The sequence below is a fragment of the Montipora foliosa genome, chromosome 13, assembly GCF_036669935.1.
Source record: "Montipora foliosa isolate CH-2021 chromosome 13, ASM3666993v2, whole genome shotgun sequence".
NCBI lineage: Eukaryota > Metazoa > Cnidaria > Anthozoa > Scleractinia > Acroporidae > Montipora > Montipora foliosa.
In genome coordinates, this window is record NC_090881.1 from 12,981,489 (window position 1) to 12,996,488 (window position 15,000).

A 15,000-nucleotide genomic window follows, 5' to 3' on the forward strand; every position below is an offset into this window, starting at 1 on the left:
TACCAGGCTCAAAATGGTCAGCAGGAAAAAAGAACGAGGGGTAAAGTCTGAATCCATTGTCAACATGTTGGAAATCTTCAAACCACATGAGGAATGTTCACAACCCAAAAGAATTTTAATTGAAGGGCAGCCAGGCATGGGAAAGACAACCTATTGTAACAAGGTGGCTTTCGACTGGGCAAAGAACCGCAAGGCTGAAGATTCGTTTCCTGATGTCCAAGTATTGCTGTTGTTGAGATGCAGAAAAATTAATTCTGACTTATGGGAGGCTATTGATGACCAGATTTTACCAAGAGGCATAAGGGAAGGGGAAAGAGAGAAGTTCTTCACCTTCATTCAGGACCATCAGTCAAACGTTTTGCTGGTACTTGACGGATTGGATGAGTTACCAAGCAATTATTTGGACGTCTATAAAGAAATCATTCAAGGAAGAATGCTTCCAAAATGTTATTTGCTGGTTACAGCTCGCCACGAAGCTGGGATAAAAGTAAGGGAATGCTGTGACACCCTGCTAGAAGTCGAAGGATTTACCGAAGACGCTGTAGAAGGTTTTATCTTAAGATATTTCAAAACCAAGGACCATCTGGCGAAAAAGCTCTTGGACAAGCTGGGCACAGACGCAAGCCTTAGCGCACTAACTACAAATCCATTAAATACAGCCCTTCTTTGCATCCTTTGCGAAGACTTTCAAGGAGACTTGCCGAAAGGTAGAACTCTGCTTTACCACGAAATAGTGCAGTGTGTGCTGAGAAGGTATAGGAGAAAGAAAAAATTACCAGAAGCGGACGACTTAACACAATTATACCACGCTGAATTAAAGAATCTTGGTTGTATAGCGTTAAATGGCTTGCTCAACGATGAGATGCATTTTGACGACAGTGCATTCCAAAATGATACCAGCAACTTAATACCTGAATTGGGATTTCTGTCAACTCAGCCCGGACGCAGCAAACTAAGACCGAGCCGGTGCTATGGGTTTCTACACAAGAGCTTTCAGGAGTTCTTCGCTGCATTTTATCTAAGTTGCCAGCTTGTCGATGAGGAAATTAGTCCTGATGGCTTAGTTGCTGACACAAGATATTTTACAGAGTTTCAACAAGTGCTTATGTTTACCTGTGGTATCTTGGCTCAACGATGCGAGGCAAAAACCATGGCACTTATGGCAAGTATAGCAAGTCAAATTAACCAATCATTTGAGGAAAGTGATGACTACCTAAGGACTGCGTTGAATTGTATTACGGAATGTGAAAAAGAACAAAGTACCTTTGGAAAAAAATTGGCACAGTCTCTTGGTTCGCTTCTTGAAACTCAGCGTGTTTGGTGTAGACAGGAGATAGGTGTCAGTGGCGTTGCTATACTGGCTCATGCAATAGCAACAAACTCAACGGTGACAGAGTTGGCTCTGCTTTCCACAAAAATCAGTGACTCGGATGCTGCCGCACTGGCTAAAGCAGTGGAAATCAATTCAACACTGACACATTTGTCTTTGCCTGGCAATGGAATCGGTGACTCGGGTGCTGCCGCACTGGCTAAAGCAGTAGAAAGCAATTCAACCCTGACACACTTGCATTTGGATTCCAATAAAATCGGTGACTCGGGTGCTGCTGCACTGGCTAAAGCAGTAGAAAGCAATTCAACCCTGACACACTTGCATTTGGGTTCCAATAAAATCGGTGACTCGGGTGCTGCTACACTGGCTAAAGCAGTCGAAAACAATTCAACACTGACAGACTTGGATTTGTCTGACAATCGAATCAGTGACTCTGGTGCTGCCGCACTGGCTAAAGCAGTGGAAATCAATTCAACACTGACCGATTTGGATTTGTCTGACAATGGAATCGGTGACTCGGGTGCTGCCGCACTGGCTAAATCAGTGGAAATCAATTCAACACTGACCGACTTGGATTTGTCTGACAATGGAATCGGTGACTCAGGTGCTGCCGCACTGGCTAAAGCAGTGGAAATCAATTCAAAACTGACAGACTTGGATTTGTCTGACAATGGAATCGGTGACTCCGGTGCTGCCGCAATGGCTAAAGCAGTGGAAACTAATTCAACACTGACAGAGTTGGATTTGTCTGGCAATGGAATCGGTGACTCAGGTGCTGCTACACTGGGTAAAGCAATAGAAATCAATTCAACGCTGACCGGCTTGCCTTTGCGTTCCAATAAAATCGGTGAGTTGGGTGCTGCTGCACTGGTGAATGCAGTAGAAATCAATTTAACACTGACCGACTTGGATTTGAGTGACAATCGAATCAGCGACTCGGGTGCTACTGCATTGGCTAAAGCCGTGGAAATCAATTCAACACTGACAGAGTTGGATTTGTCTGACAATGGAATCGGTGACTCCGGTGCTGCCGCACTGGCTAAAGCAGTGGAAATCAATTCAACACTGAAAGAATTGGATTTGTCTGACAATGGAATCGGTGACTCGGGTGCTGCCGCACTGGCTAAAGCAGTGGAAATCAATTCAACACTGACAAAATTGCATTTGTCTGACAATGGAATCGGTGACTCGGGTGCTGCCGCACTGGCTAAAGCAGTGGAAATCAATTCAACACTGACACATTTGTATTTGCCTGGCAATGGAATCGGTGACTCGGGTGCTGCTGCACTGGGTAAAGCACTGGAAATAAATTCAACACTGACACAATTGCCTTTGTATTCCAATAAAATCGGTGACATGGGTGCTGCCGCACTGGCTAAAGCAGTGGAAATCAATTCAACGCTCAAAACGTTGGATTTGGATTTTAATAAGCGTGCTGAGGTGGGTGCTGCTGCACTGGCTAAAGCAGTGGAAATCATTTCAACGCTGACAGAATTGGATTTGTCTGACAATGGAATCGGTGACTCAGGCGCTACCGCTCTGGCTAAAGCAGTGGAAATCAATTCAACACTGACAGAGTTGGATTTGTCTGACAATGGAATCGGTAACTCAGGTGCTACCGCACTGGCCAAAGCAGTGGAAAAAAATTCAACGCTGACACAGTTGGATTTGAATTCCAATAAAATGTGTGAATCAGGTGCCGCTGCACTGGCTAAAGCAGTGGAAATCAATTCAACACTGACAAAGTTGGATTTGCATTCCAATAAAATCGGTGACTCGGGTGCTGCCTCACTAGCTAAGGCAGTGGAAATCAATTCAACACTGACAGAGTTGGATTTGTCTCACAATGGAATCGGTGACTCCGGTGCTGCTGCACTGGCTAAAGCAGTGGAAATCAATGCAACACTGACAGCATTGGATTTGTCTAACAATGGAATCGGTGACTCGGGTGCTGCTGCACTGGGGAAGGGAGTGGAAATCAATGTAACGCTGACGCAGTTGGATTTGCATTCCAATAAAATCTGTGACTCAGGTACTGCTGCACTGTCTAAAGCAGTGGAAATCAATACAACACTGAAAAAATTGTATTTGCATTCCAATAAAATCTGTGACTCTGGTGCTGCTGCACTGGCTAAAGCAGTGGAAATCAATTCAACATTGACAACGTTGGATTTGCATTCCAATAAAATCTGTGACGCGGGTGCTGTTGCACTGGCTAAAGCAGTGGAAATCAATTCAACACTGACAGAGTTAAATGTGTCTGACAGCGGAATTGGTGACTCGGTTGCTGTTGCACTGGCTAAAGCAGTGGAAATCAATTCAACACTGACAGGGTTGGATTTGTCTAAAAATAGAATCGGTGACTCGAGATTCTGCTGCATTGTCTAAAGCAAAGGAACTGACAGGGCCCTTTGACCCATGCACATATAAATGATATGGAAATACCTGGAAGAAAGAATTTTTGTTTTCAAATGATTTGAATTTGTACCACTTCTACAGCAAACGGCAGTAGGTTTAATTGACATGAAATATGTGTCATTATATGAAATATGCTTTGTCACATTTAGTGTTGTATGCATTCAAGGAAGTTTACAGAAAAGTCTCAAGTGAGTGGAAAACCTACACTTGGATGTAAGCACTGTGCCAATCTATTGTTGCGACGCTGGGCTACAGTAACAATTCTGGTTTCCATATTTTTAGTTCCTTGGTTGTTTCTTGGAGTCACACGATCGCTTATCGCATTTACTGTGCATTTCCTTTAAATTTGTCGGGACTTCCCTACACAAGCGTATACCCACTGACACACCGGACCACTTAACTTTGAAAATCTTGTCACTTCCACCCAGTTCGTCAAATTTTTGGTCTCCAACAGCAGTTTTTCTGAGGACTCTACTCACCCGGACGAGGCGACTTTATCATGTTGTTTCATTTTCTATTCAGATGAAGAGTCATTTTTGCTTAAATTCCTGCAATTTCCTGCAATGCAGGAAATTTCGATCAGTTGTGATTTGCGTATCCTACAGACCGCCTGATTGTCCTGTGTCCTGTTTGGAAGAGTTGCTGAAACCCAGTTACATTCAAGCACTTACCATGAACAAAGCCATTGCAGTCTTAGGAGACCTTAACTATAAGGTCTGAAAGGAGAGCCCAGAGAGCAAAGCTTTGTCTAATTTTCTGTCTGAGACTAACCTGAAGCAGATAATTACAACACCAACGAGGATAACAGACAGCTGCGAATCTCTGATTGATGTCATTTTAGTCTTATCTCCTGACCTCGTCCACGCGCGTGGCGTTATTAACTCTTCTATTAGTGATCACTTAGCTGTATACGTGGAGTTCAAGCTGAAACTTCTTAAACCTCCACCATGTTATATCTCAACAAGGAGTTACAAGCGTTATAACCCTGATCTGTTCACCGCAGACCTAGCAACCAAGTCAGACCAATTTCCTTCGATTTTTTTAGAGCAAGATACAAATTACAAACCTACAACGTTTAATGACACTTTTCTTTCCACACTGGAAGCTCGTGCACCAATTAAGTCGATCGGAATTCGCAGTCGTCCCCGCCCTTACGTATCAGATGACCTTCACAGATAAGATCTTTTGTCGTTAACGACAAATACGAAACACAGACGTCTGGAAGGCCTACAAGGAAGCCCGGCGATCAGTAAAACAACTTCTTAAGAATGCCAAGTGTGACCACATCTGCACAGAAGTCCAATCACATAGAGATAACCCTGGATCTCTGTGGAAAATAATTAATACCTTTATTCCATCTAAAGAAAAAGAAACTCCGGTCTATAGTAGAGACATTGAGCTAGTTGCTAACGATTTCAACCAATTTTTCGCCTCTGTTGGGAGAAACGCAGCTCAAACTGCTGCACAGTTGGCCATAGACAACATCATCAATATTTCAGATACAAGATACAGGAAGTATTTAATTTCACCCTAGTAACTTGTACGCAGGTCGAACGTATTGTATCATCTATGCCTTCTAATAAGTCTCCAGGCCCCGACAAAGTCAGCATGCGCATCATCAAGGACTGCTTTCCCGTTATCCTTGGCCCGTTGACAGATATCATCAACTGCTATTTCGCAAATTTAACATTTCAATGCCTGCCGTTGCTTCAAAGATCTGCGAGAAGGTAGCACTCCAACAGTTCAGCAATTATCTACAACGTAACGGCCTCCTTAGTAAACATCAAAGTGGTAATCGAAAAAAACACTCTACAGAGACTCTTAATATTATGATCAGTGATTTCTTATTAGATGCTATGGACAATAAGAGTCTGTCAGCCCTGATACCATTAGATCTATCAAAAGCTTTCGACAGTATTAGCCATTCTATATTATTACGGAAGCTGAGCCTTGTCGCCGTCGACAAAACCACTCCATGGTTTAAGAGTTACCTGTCTGACAGAACTCAAGTGGTCCGTATTGGCATATCTATATCTACACCCCTCCCTATCACCCATGGGGTACCACAGGGTGCAATACTGTCACCACTTTTGTTTTGTGTTTACATCAGTGATCTTCCACTCGCTCCACAAGTATGCAATCTTGAGTCCTACGTAGACGACTCTAAGATGATATCATATCTTCATATCATATATCTCTATTTACCCTCGGATTTTTAGAATAGCTTGGTGTAGCTAATATCTCCAAGCTTTTACCCTCCCAACCATGATACACAACACAAGACAGACAACAACACCGGGAACTACATGCCCTACTCTTTGCGACAAGTGTGGGTTCTTTTACGTCCCACAGGATTATGGACATTGAAGGGGTGTGAGACGGGGCCTACGGTTTATCGTCCCTATTCGAGAAGACTAGAGAGTCTAACCATTTGCAGGTGTAATTACAAGGGCAGCACTTTCTCCTCAGGTATTTACAGACCCTGAGTGTCGGTCCGGCCGGAGTTGAACTCACGACCTCCCACGTGGCAGCCCCATGCTCAACCAACTGAGCCACCGGATCTTCTTATCCTTTCCATTCAAAGATGCCGAATCTGCAGAACGCTTTCTTGAAGAAGATTTAAGACGAGTGGCTGCTTGGTGTTGTAAGAATCAACTATTAATCAACCCTAAAAAGACCAAGTTCCTAATGTTCGGGACACAACAACTACTGCGCGGCTTGCTAACGAAACGAAACTGCGATCTATTTCTTGGGGAAAGAAATCACATCTGTCTCCAGCGCCAAGGATCCCGGAATAATTCTAGATAACAACTTAACCTATGACCAACACATCCATCAAATTATCTCATCGTGCATGGCCAAACTTTGTCAAATAAATAGGGTGAAGAACAGTTTTGATAGCAACACACTACGCACGATCATCTCTGCTCTATTCCTAAGCAAGTTGTTCTATTGCTCTACAGTTTAGTCAAGCACATCTGCCGCAAACATCAAGAAGCTTCAAGCTTTTCAGAGTTTTGCGTGCAGAATCATCACAAAAACCAAGACATTTGAGCATATAACACCTGCGGTACGTGGGATCAAATGGCTACCAGTAAATGAGCATCTTCACAAGCCTGGCCCCCACATACATGTGTGAGTCTTTTCAAAAGCGCAACTCTATTCACTATCATAACACTAGAAACAGAGAATCCCTTGATATTCCTCCAAGTAAGACAAAGTCCGGTTAGCAACGTTTCCTCTACAGAGCAGTCAACATTTGGAACAATTTAGACAAAGACTTTAAACAGTTATCTTTAACATCGTTTTAAAAAAAGTTGAGAATGCACATGCTAAAGAATTATTTCAATGGCCGCTTTTTATAATTTTATTCAATTTTTTTAAAGTAACACTTGAAAAAACACCTGATAGGTAGAAAGTCTAGAGCGCATGGAACACTGTCTTACATAGTTCACGGAAAAATCACTCAACGTAAAACGACGTTCATTCAAAGCGTTTCTCGAGTCGTTGTTTTCAAGATCGTAATTTACATCCCTGGGTAAGGGGCTTTGTGCACGTTTTAGCTATATCTTTTTTACCTTACGATAATTTTTTTAAAACAATCTTTGATTTAAAGGGGATAATTTTTACACCAAAATTACTCAATAAAAACTATAGGTCACCGTGCTCGTTTGAGAGTAAAACACCATACCTATCTCGATTATGGTAGATCGAAACTAATCTCTTACCCAGATCTCACTCTGTCACTGGAAATGTGAGATCTGGTAAAGTTCGACAGTACACCATTTTTCATTGGCTACTAAAAAAAGGTTGCGGCAATGCAATCTACGCTCCGATTGGCTTATTTCGCGGGGCACTTAATGAAGGTTTGGTTTTCGCAAGCTCATATACTGTTTTGAATAAATGTCAGTTGTGCGAAGGAAAGTTTTGTTTTTTCCGACGCCGGAGAAGCTTTACAGTTGAGGAAAATCATTTTAAAAACTTGCGAGGTTTGTGTAAATGGTACCGACGAAAGCCCCACGTACCGTGCCACTCGAACAAAGTTCTGCGTAGCTTGCTACGCGGTACGCAGAAACTAATAAATTCAGGTTGAAGTATGTAATTTATTCAAAACAGTGTTTCTCGTTCTTAAAGCGTGACTCGCCAATTAAGTAGTGATCAATTGTGAATTTTACGGTTAGATTAACTACATTTTTCACGAGATCGTGTCAAGAAAATAGCACTCGTTGCGGTGATTAGGTCTAAGCACTCTCTAACATTTTCGCTCTCAATTTACGGTTTGGCTAACTACACTTTTCACAAGATTGTGTGAAGAAAATAGCACTCGTTTACTGATTAAGCCAAAGCGTTAGTTTCAGTGATTAGGCCTTAACCCTCTTTAACATTTTAGCTTTCAATTTACAGTTTGGCTAACTACACTTTGCACGAGATCGTGTGAAGAAAATAGCACTCGTTTATTGATTAAGTCTAAGCGCTCGTTTTAGTGATTCTGAGTTGCTCCGACAATTAAACAATCTCGACCGATCAAAAACAATCGCCTGTAGCGCTTCTTTCTGTTTCAGCCGCTTAAGTTTAAGGTTTCCTTGTCCTCTACCCAAAAGAATCTCTTCAAGAATACTCTCGAAATCCATGTTTATTCCGCAAAATCACCCAAAATCACAACAGAGAGTACGAACATGCGCAGTGATAGAAAAGCCCGTATTTCGGGCCTCGCTGGCACTGAGCATGCTCGAAATCGAACTTTACCAGATCTTCCTTCCTTATGACCGTGGAAGATCTGGGTACGAGATTAGATCGAAACAAAATTCGCCATGTTCTCAGAATGCACCCGCTTATTTGCAGAATTATGGGTCATTCACAACTTTTCTCAAGTGTTTTGGGAATTGTTTCAGCGTGTATGATCGACTTACGCCATACTTACAACGTTGCAAATTTGACCAATTTACAAATATTGACACGCCATATGCGCAGTACAGGATGCGCAGTCCAATACTGAGGAGTCATTTTAAGGAATAACCTAGGTATCGGAGTCACGATCGATGGACGAAACTTGATTTGCAACTTTTTCTGTATACGCTTTTATACCACATAGATTTTTCTAATATTTTTATGATTTTCAACCTGTTGATAAATATGTTAGAAAAAGTTATTTTTGGGTTCCCGTTCAAATGTTCCAGTTAAGTTCCCATTGAAGTGGCGCTTTAGGATAGAAATTCTCCCTGTAATTAAAACTTGGAAAAAAGAATTATGAAATAGTTACGTTATTTTAATCGTTATTTCAACTGTATTTTTCAAACGATCGATCTTTGTTTTTAGTTACTGTTAGGTGTTTTCTTCAACTATTTTAGCTTCTTTTTTCGTCAACCTTTTTCCATTACATATATATTGCATTTCAACCGCTGGAACCAACTTACTAGCACAATACGTTACTGCTAGATTTCAGTTCAAATGTTCCAGTTAAGTTCACATTAAAGTAGTTTTTTAGAGTAGCAATTCTCACAAGTTATTTTCGTTATTTAGTTTATTTAGTCAGCCCGTGTTTTCCACCAATCCCGGTACCCCGCTCCACGGTTTTTCCACAAAACCCTCTCGAGTGTGAGAGATGTTTGCAATGCACAATGAAAGCAAAAGACAAGCGCTAATTCCGGCAGATCAAAACATGCCAAAGGAACATTAAGAAGCCTTGTTAAAAAACTGTTGAAACACTATTTTAAAAACTTTTAAAAGTTCTTCATTTTTCTGAATAAAAGGTAATGTAAATTCAGTTACGAGAATTAACCAACAAAAAATGAAGAGAGAAAGCCAACCGACAAGGGAGTGGGCAGTTTGCCACAGTTGATACTTGCTGAATTGAACGTGGTTTTCCTTCAGTTTTGAGTGATTTCGAACTGTCGTCATCAATGACGTTAAAAGGTCAAAATTGGCCAGATGAAAAAGTTATGAAGAGCTTCCCCTTCGTTTTGCTCTCTTGGTGTTTTGCACATTACCTCATCGCGGCAGTAGGTTGGTCCCCAAAAACAAAGGTCTCTACATTGCTTCTTTTGACTTTTTTCTCCCGAGTAACAATTGCACATGTTACCATTGTTAGTATTATACTTTTATGTTTCCTGTAGAACCATGCAATGGAAAATGCGTGCGTACGGTTTTTATGCACGAGAATATGAACGAGTCAGCGTAGCGAACGACTGAGTTTTGTTATACGCATTAACTGAGAGCTTAAAAATCGTAAAAGCATTTTCCATTGTGCAGTTTATTCATTCCATTGATACTGAGATTCTAGAAGTGATTTTTCCGACATTTTATCGCATATCAGAACTTTGAATGGTATCAATGAGAAAAAAGACTACATCAAAAGTAAAATGCTTTAAGTTTTGTTGCTGAAAAATATTTGTATTCAATGAGAGTACGAAATATGGTGTAAATACGAAAATGGTATAAATGATGTATAAAAATTTCAAGGAAAAGTTGTCAAGTTTTCAAAAATTTCAAATTCCAATAAGGCGGCTGAATATAAAAATGGCAGAACGATATTATGATTCACTTGTGATAGAACATCGTTCATCCAATCAGAACCGCGAACGATGTTTTTTCACAGCTAGACTCTTGGGCATTTACTAAGTGAATTTCTCGTGCTTAAATCTCAGAATCCCCGGAATATGCTGCTTTTCGGAATTACAACAAAAACCAAAAATGACAAACCTGGATTTTTATCTCTAGATCAATCCGCCCTCAAACCAGTGAAATATCCACTTGGAGGTACATTTCAATGCATTGGAAGACTGAAAAAACGAAAGGACGCTGTTTCAAAAAAAGTAGTTTTCACTCCACATTGCCAAGTATCAACAGAATTGTTGCAATTGAGATGGTTACTTTTTGATGTGACATAGCTCGGAAGGTTATCCTTTTGTAATTTTTAGTAGCATTGTATCCTCCTGCGAAAAGTGTCTTCAGAGTATGGTCTGCAGTCCACGGCAGAGCGATCTATTACTATTTCTGGTCAAAGGCAAAAGCTTTATTTGGATCGAAAAAGCATTTTATTTGGCAATTGATCATGCCGAAGCCTGAGGGTGATAACTCTTACCGAGATCTTGATTATTCTGGATATCACAAAACCGAACGTAAGTGTTTCATTACTACTTTGAAGATCATTGAACTATATGAAGTAGTCAGAAATCATTCACTTGCGAGGTCCTGTTGGGGAGAGGGGGTTTAGGTCATTCGTTATCCCTAAAATTCAGGGAAAAGTTATCCCTTATCCCTAAAGTTACTTATCTTTGGGTATTGACGAAACGAGGCAATGTTAAAGTGAAAAGCGACCTTATTTTTTATAACTGATGACCTAATATTGCATAATTATGCCAAAACTCCATAGTTTCCTCAAAATATTCTCCTTTATTATATAAACACCAATGAAATACCAAGTGAACTTTCGCGCGAAAACATGATATCTTCACACGTGAGAATAACATGTTATCTTTACAAGTGAAAAGATCACTTTTGTTATGGTTACATATAAAAATCGCGCCTTTCGATGCATTTTGTGAAGTGATTTAGTATTTCATTGGTGTTTACATAATAAGCAGAATATAACATGGCCGCTTGAATATAAGAAATTTCTCTTCCCGTGTTGAGAAATATTTCACTCGTTCGCTGCGCTCACTAGTGAAATATTCTTCAACACTCGAAGAGAAATTTCGTATCCCCGCGCGACCATGTAATATCCTCTATTTCTTTAACTGATTATTGAAATACCTCAGGCTCCTGTGAGAGTGCTGAACAATCCTGGTAGACACTTCACTTGTAAAATTATCAATTGATCGGCGAGACTTTTGTAGCGCACCCAACTCGCAAAACAAAGAGTCTTACCTCCTCGGCGTCATAAGGGTTACGTTGTAAGCACCAATCATCAGTTTAAAGTTTATTAAAGTTTATTATGCAGTACTTTCACAAAAGCCATATTAGTGAGAATGGGTCTGTTAATAGGGACCTAAGATCTACTACGGCGACCTCCACGAAAATGTTTACGTCCTACATTGTTCATGGACGAGGTATCCTAGTAGTAAACTGGTAGGTGCGGTTTCAGAGCGAAAAAGAGAGAATCATGAACGGTTCTCACTTGTCACAAGTGCTCACCTTGTCGTCAAAACCTCAAATTTGGTAATTACAATCCCTCGTTATGCAGAAAGCCGCAAAAATATTTGCTTAAATTCATGTTGCACGTGCAGTTTCCTCTTTCAACCAATGAAGGAGCCCATGAGTTAATGGGCTCCTGACCAATGATATTATTGTTTTGTGGCGTTGTCGTTGCAGTAGCCGTCACAAAGCCATCGTACGTGTGTCACATGTGATGTCCTTGTCCTTTCCTTGTTTCTTTTCTGATTAGCCTACAGTGAATTTTCGAAATCAGTGCCTCACTACTCCATACCTGCAGATTAGTGGCTAACTATGTCATAGACCCTTGGGGCGCTTTCCATTCAACCCAAAATTCCGGTAATTTTGCTTGGTACATCAAATGGAACGGACTATTTTGGTTTGGTCTCACCGGAATATTTGGGACCAGCTTTGAAGGTGGCCCACTTTGACCGGTCGGACCGAAATGTCCCTTTTCGTTGGACCAGTTTGTTGTTCCAAGTACCGCTGTTCTGTACCCTACTTTCAAAGACAAGATGACGGAATGCAATGACTCAATGTACGAGTGGCCCATCTGTGGAAACAGACCCACAGATTTTCAAGTACTGTTGATGCATAGTTGCTCACCGATAACAGAGAGGGTACTTTATAATGATTTGATAACTGTTTCTGTACCTTTTAAAATTTCTTTATCCGGCGATAGCTATTGCTTCCAAAATAATTTCGCGCGCTTTCCTCGGTCTACTTTGTTTTCAGGCGTTGGAACCGATTCGTTCCATTTTTTGTTTGGCATTTGTTATGTTTGTATTTGGCGCGAATCAAACGCGTGGTGGCTTGGGTCGGGTCTGTGTAACCGGAATGTACCGTTCCATTTAACACGTAGAATTTCCGAAATTTTATGCCGGAATTTTTCTTGAATGGAAAGCGCCCTTAAGGTCACGTGTAACCATGACCAACCATGTCATCTATGGCCGCGGTGCATAGTTTTCCAGGGTATACATGTCAGGTTAGCGCTTTTATTTGTTTGAAGCTTTGCGTGACGCGACATTTACATGGTGGCCAAGAGAGCTGTAATGTTTGCTAAAAAGTGATGTATTTCATGGAATTTGTCTATCTGAACAGTATTAGAAAAAGCACTATTGTAACTTTAGTTTTTGTTGGTTTCCGGCCAGCATGGCGTCTCCATACAAATCTCTTGAAATGTGGTAAAAAATTTCTCCGTGTAACTTGCATAAGAAAAATTGCAAAGGCCTGAATCTCGGCGGGAGTCTTTGCATATTTCCTTTCTTTCTTTCCTTTCCCCGATTCTGGAAAATCAGCAAATGAATACAGTAATTAGATGCAGGACGATGTGCCGGCGGTGTCCTGTTACATAATTTATATTAGCTTACTTTTTAAGTTAAGAGTTGAGGAGAATTTACTATTCCATGACAATATTATAGGCTATCTGACACAGGAACTCTCATCGATCGGTTGTTAGTTATTTTGGCGGGTCACTGCAATTTTTCTTATGCAAGATACACGGACAATTCAAGAGATTTGTATGGAGACGCCATGCTGGCCGGAAACCAACAAAAACATGTGTCACTGAGTTTCCCACACATGCCTGGAAAATTTAACAAAAATTACAATAGTGCTTTTTCCAATACTGTTCAGATAGCCAAATTCCATGAAATACATCACTTTTTAGCTAACATTACAGCTCTCTCGGCCAACGTGTAAATGTCGCGTCACGCAAAGCTTAAAAATTTAAGGGTTCTCTGTCACAAAACCAACAATCCATTGTGTGTACCATTTAGTGTCGTTAAGTAGTACGTCTTTCCATTAGTACTTGATAACGGTAGGACAAATATTTATCGCTGCGAAACTCAATTTAAAAACTTCACAGACTGGAGTTAAGATGAATAGAGAGTTTCGAAGCAAGCAACCGTGGACAATTTTCCTGTCGGTGTACGTTGGATCAGTGGCTTGATCTGATCGGCGTTATTTCAAGTTGAGAAACTAAATATTTTAAGCAAAAGCCGATACAACGTAGATTTGATTTTAGTGATGTACTATATATTTCGGCTGGCCAAACCAGCCTTCTTCAGGAATCAAGGCGGTTCGATTCTTCTGTCGGTGTAGCGGATCTCAAAGAGTAAGAATCGAGATTTGAACCGCTCCACTAGCCCGCTAAACAGATATGCTTTAGCGTGCGATATAATTACAATGAATAAATTCATTTTAGTTGATTAATCAGTAATTCCCAGAGCTTCCCGCTTTTAAAGATTCCCCATTCAAAAGATTCCCGCTTTTAAAGATTCCCCATTTGAAAGATTCCCGCTTTTAAAGATTCCTCATTTTAAAGATTCCCGCTTTTAAAGATTCCCCATTTTAAAGATTCCCCGTTTTAAAGATTCGCCATTTTAAAGATTCCCGCTTTTAAAGATTCCTCATTTTAAAGATTCCCCTTTCCCCGTTCCCCATTCCTCATTTTCCATTCCCATTCCCATTCCCCGATTCCCTGTTCTACGTTTTAAAGATAGCCGTCAAAATTATAAAACTTTGGAATTTCACCAAAACTGTTGTACAAATAGCAAAAGGTTCACCGATCTCCCGATGGAAACAGCAAATTATGCAGTTAACGTAATACAAGACGTAAAAGGCGAAGGAGAAAAATCCTGCCGCGTGGTAACTAGTAAATATTACGGGTTTTGGATATAAAAATTTTATCAATTCAACCTGCACAATAGGTGGTTTTCACGTTACGTCATCGCCGCCATGTTGGTGGACGAAAACAAAAGATTTCTCATTTCCTCGTTTTATTCGTCCACAAGCAATTGTGCATTGCAGCATTGTTATCTGTGTCTCTAGAGATTGCTTGCAAACCACCAATTGGAGCTGCGAATTTGAATTTTATTTCGAACAATGCGGTACATGGCAGATACACGAATTCAAGTGATCATGACCAAAATAGAAGAAAAGGAGAAGCCACAATGGCGATGGGCCTCCCATTTGACAAAGGCTTCACGAAATCAAAACAATTAATAACCTTAGTATAGCGATTCTCCCTAGACCCCCCATTTCTTCCAAATGCTTTTCTGCGGAAAAAAATGAGCAGAGAGAGTGACAGCCTGATTTCA

The 15,000-nt window shown here is 40.7% G+C and overlaps 1 protein-coding gene across 22 annotated transcripts in view; it reads left to right on the forward strand.

The window, feature by feature from the left end:
- Positions 1-10,146, forward strand: part of LOC137984000 (NLR family CARD domain-containing protein 3-like) — a 349,493-nt gene extending 339,347 nt beyond the window's left edge. For all 22 annotated transcript variants that reach the window (XM_068831171.1, XM_068831169.1, XM_068831165.1 and 19 more), the window contains one exon: positions 1-10,146. This exon is cut by the window's left edge and continues 121 nt beyond it. In XM_068831171.1, coding sequence (XP_068687272.1) covers positions 1-3,718 — 3,718 coding nt within the window. In that variant the 3' untranslated portion in view covers positions 3,719-10,146.
- The last annotated feature ends 4,854 nt before the right edge of the window (positions 10,147-15,000 follow it).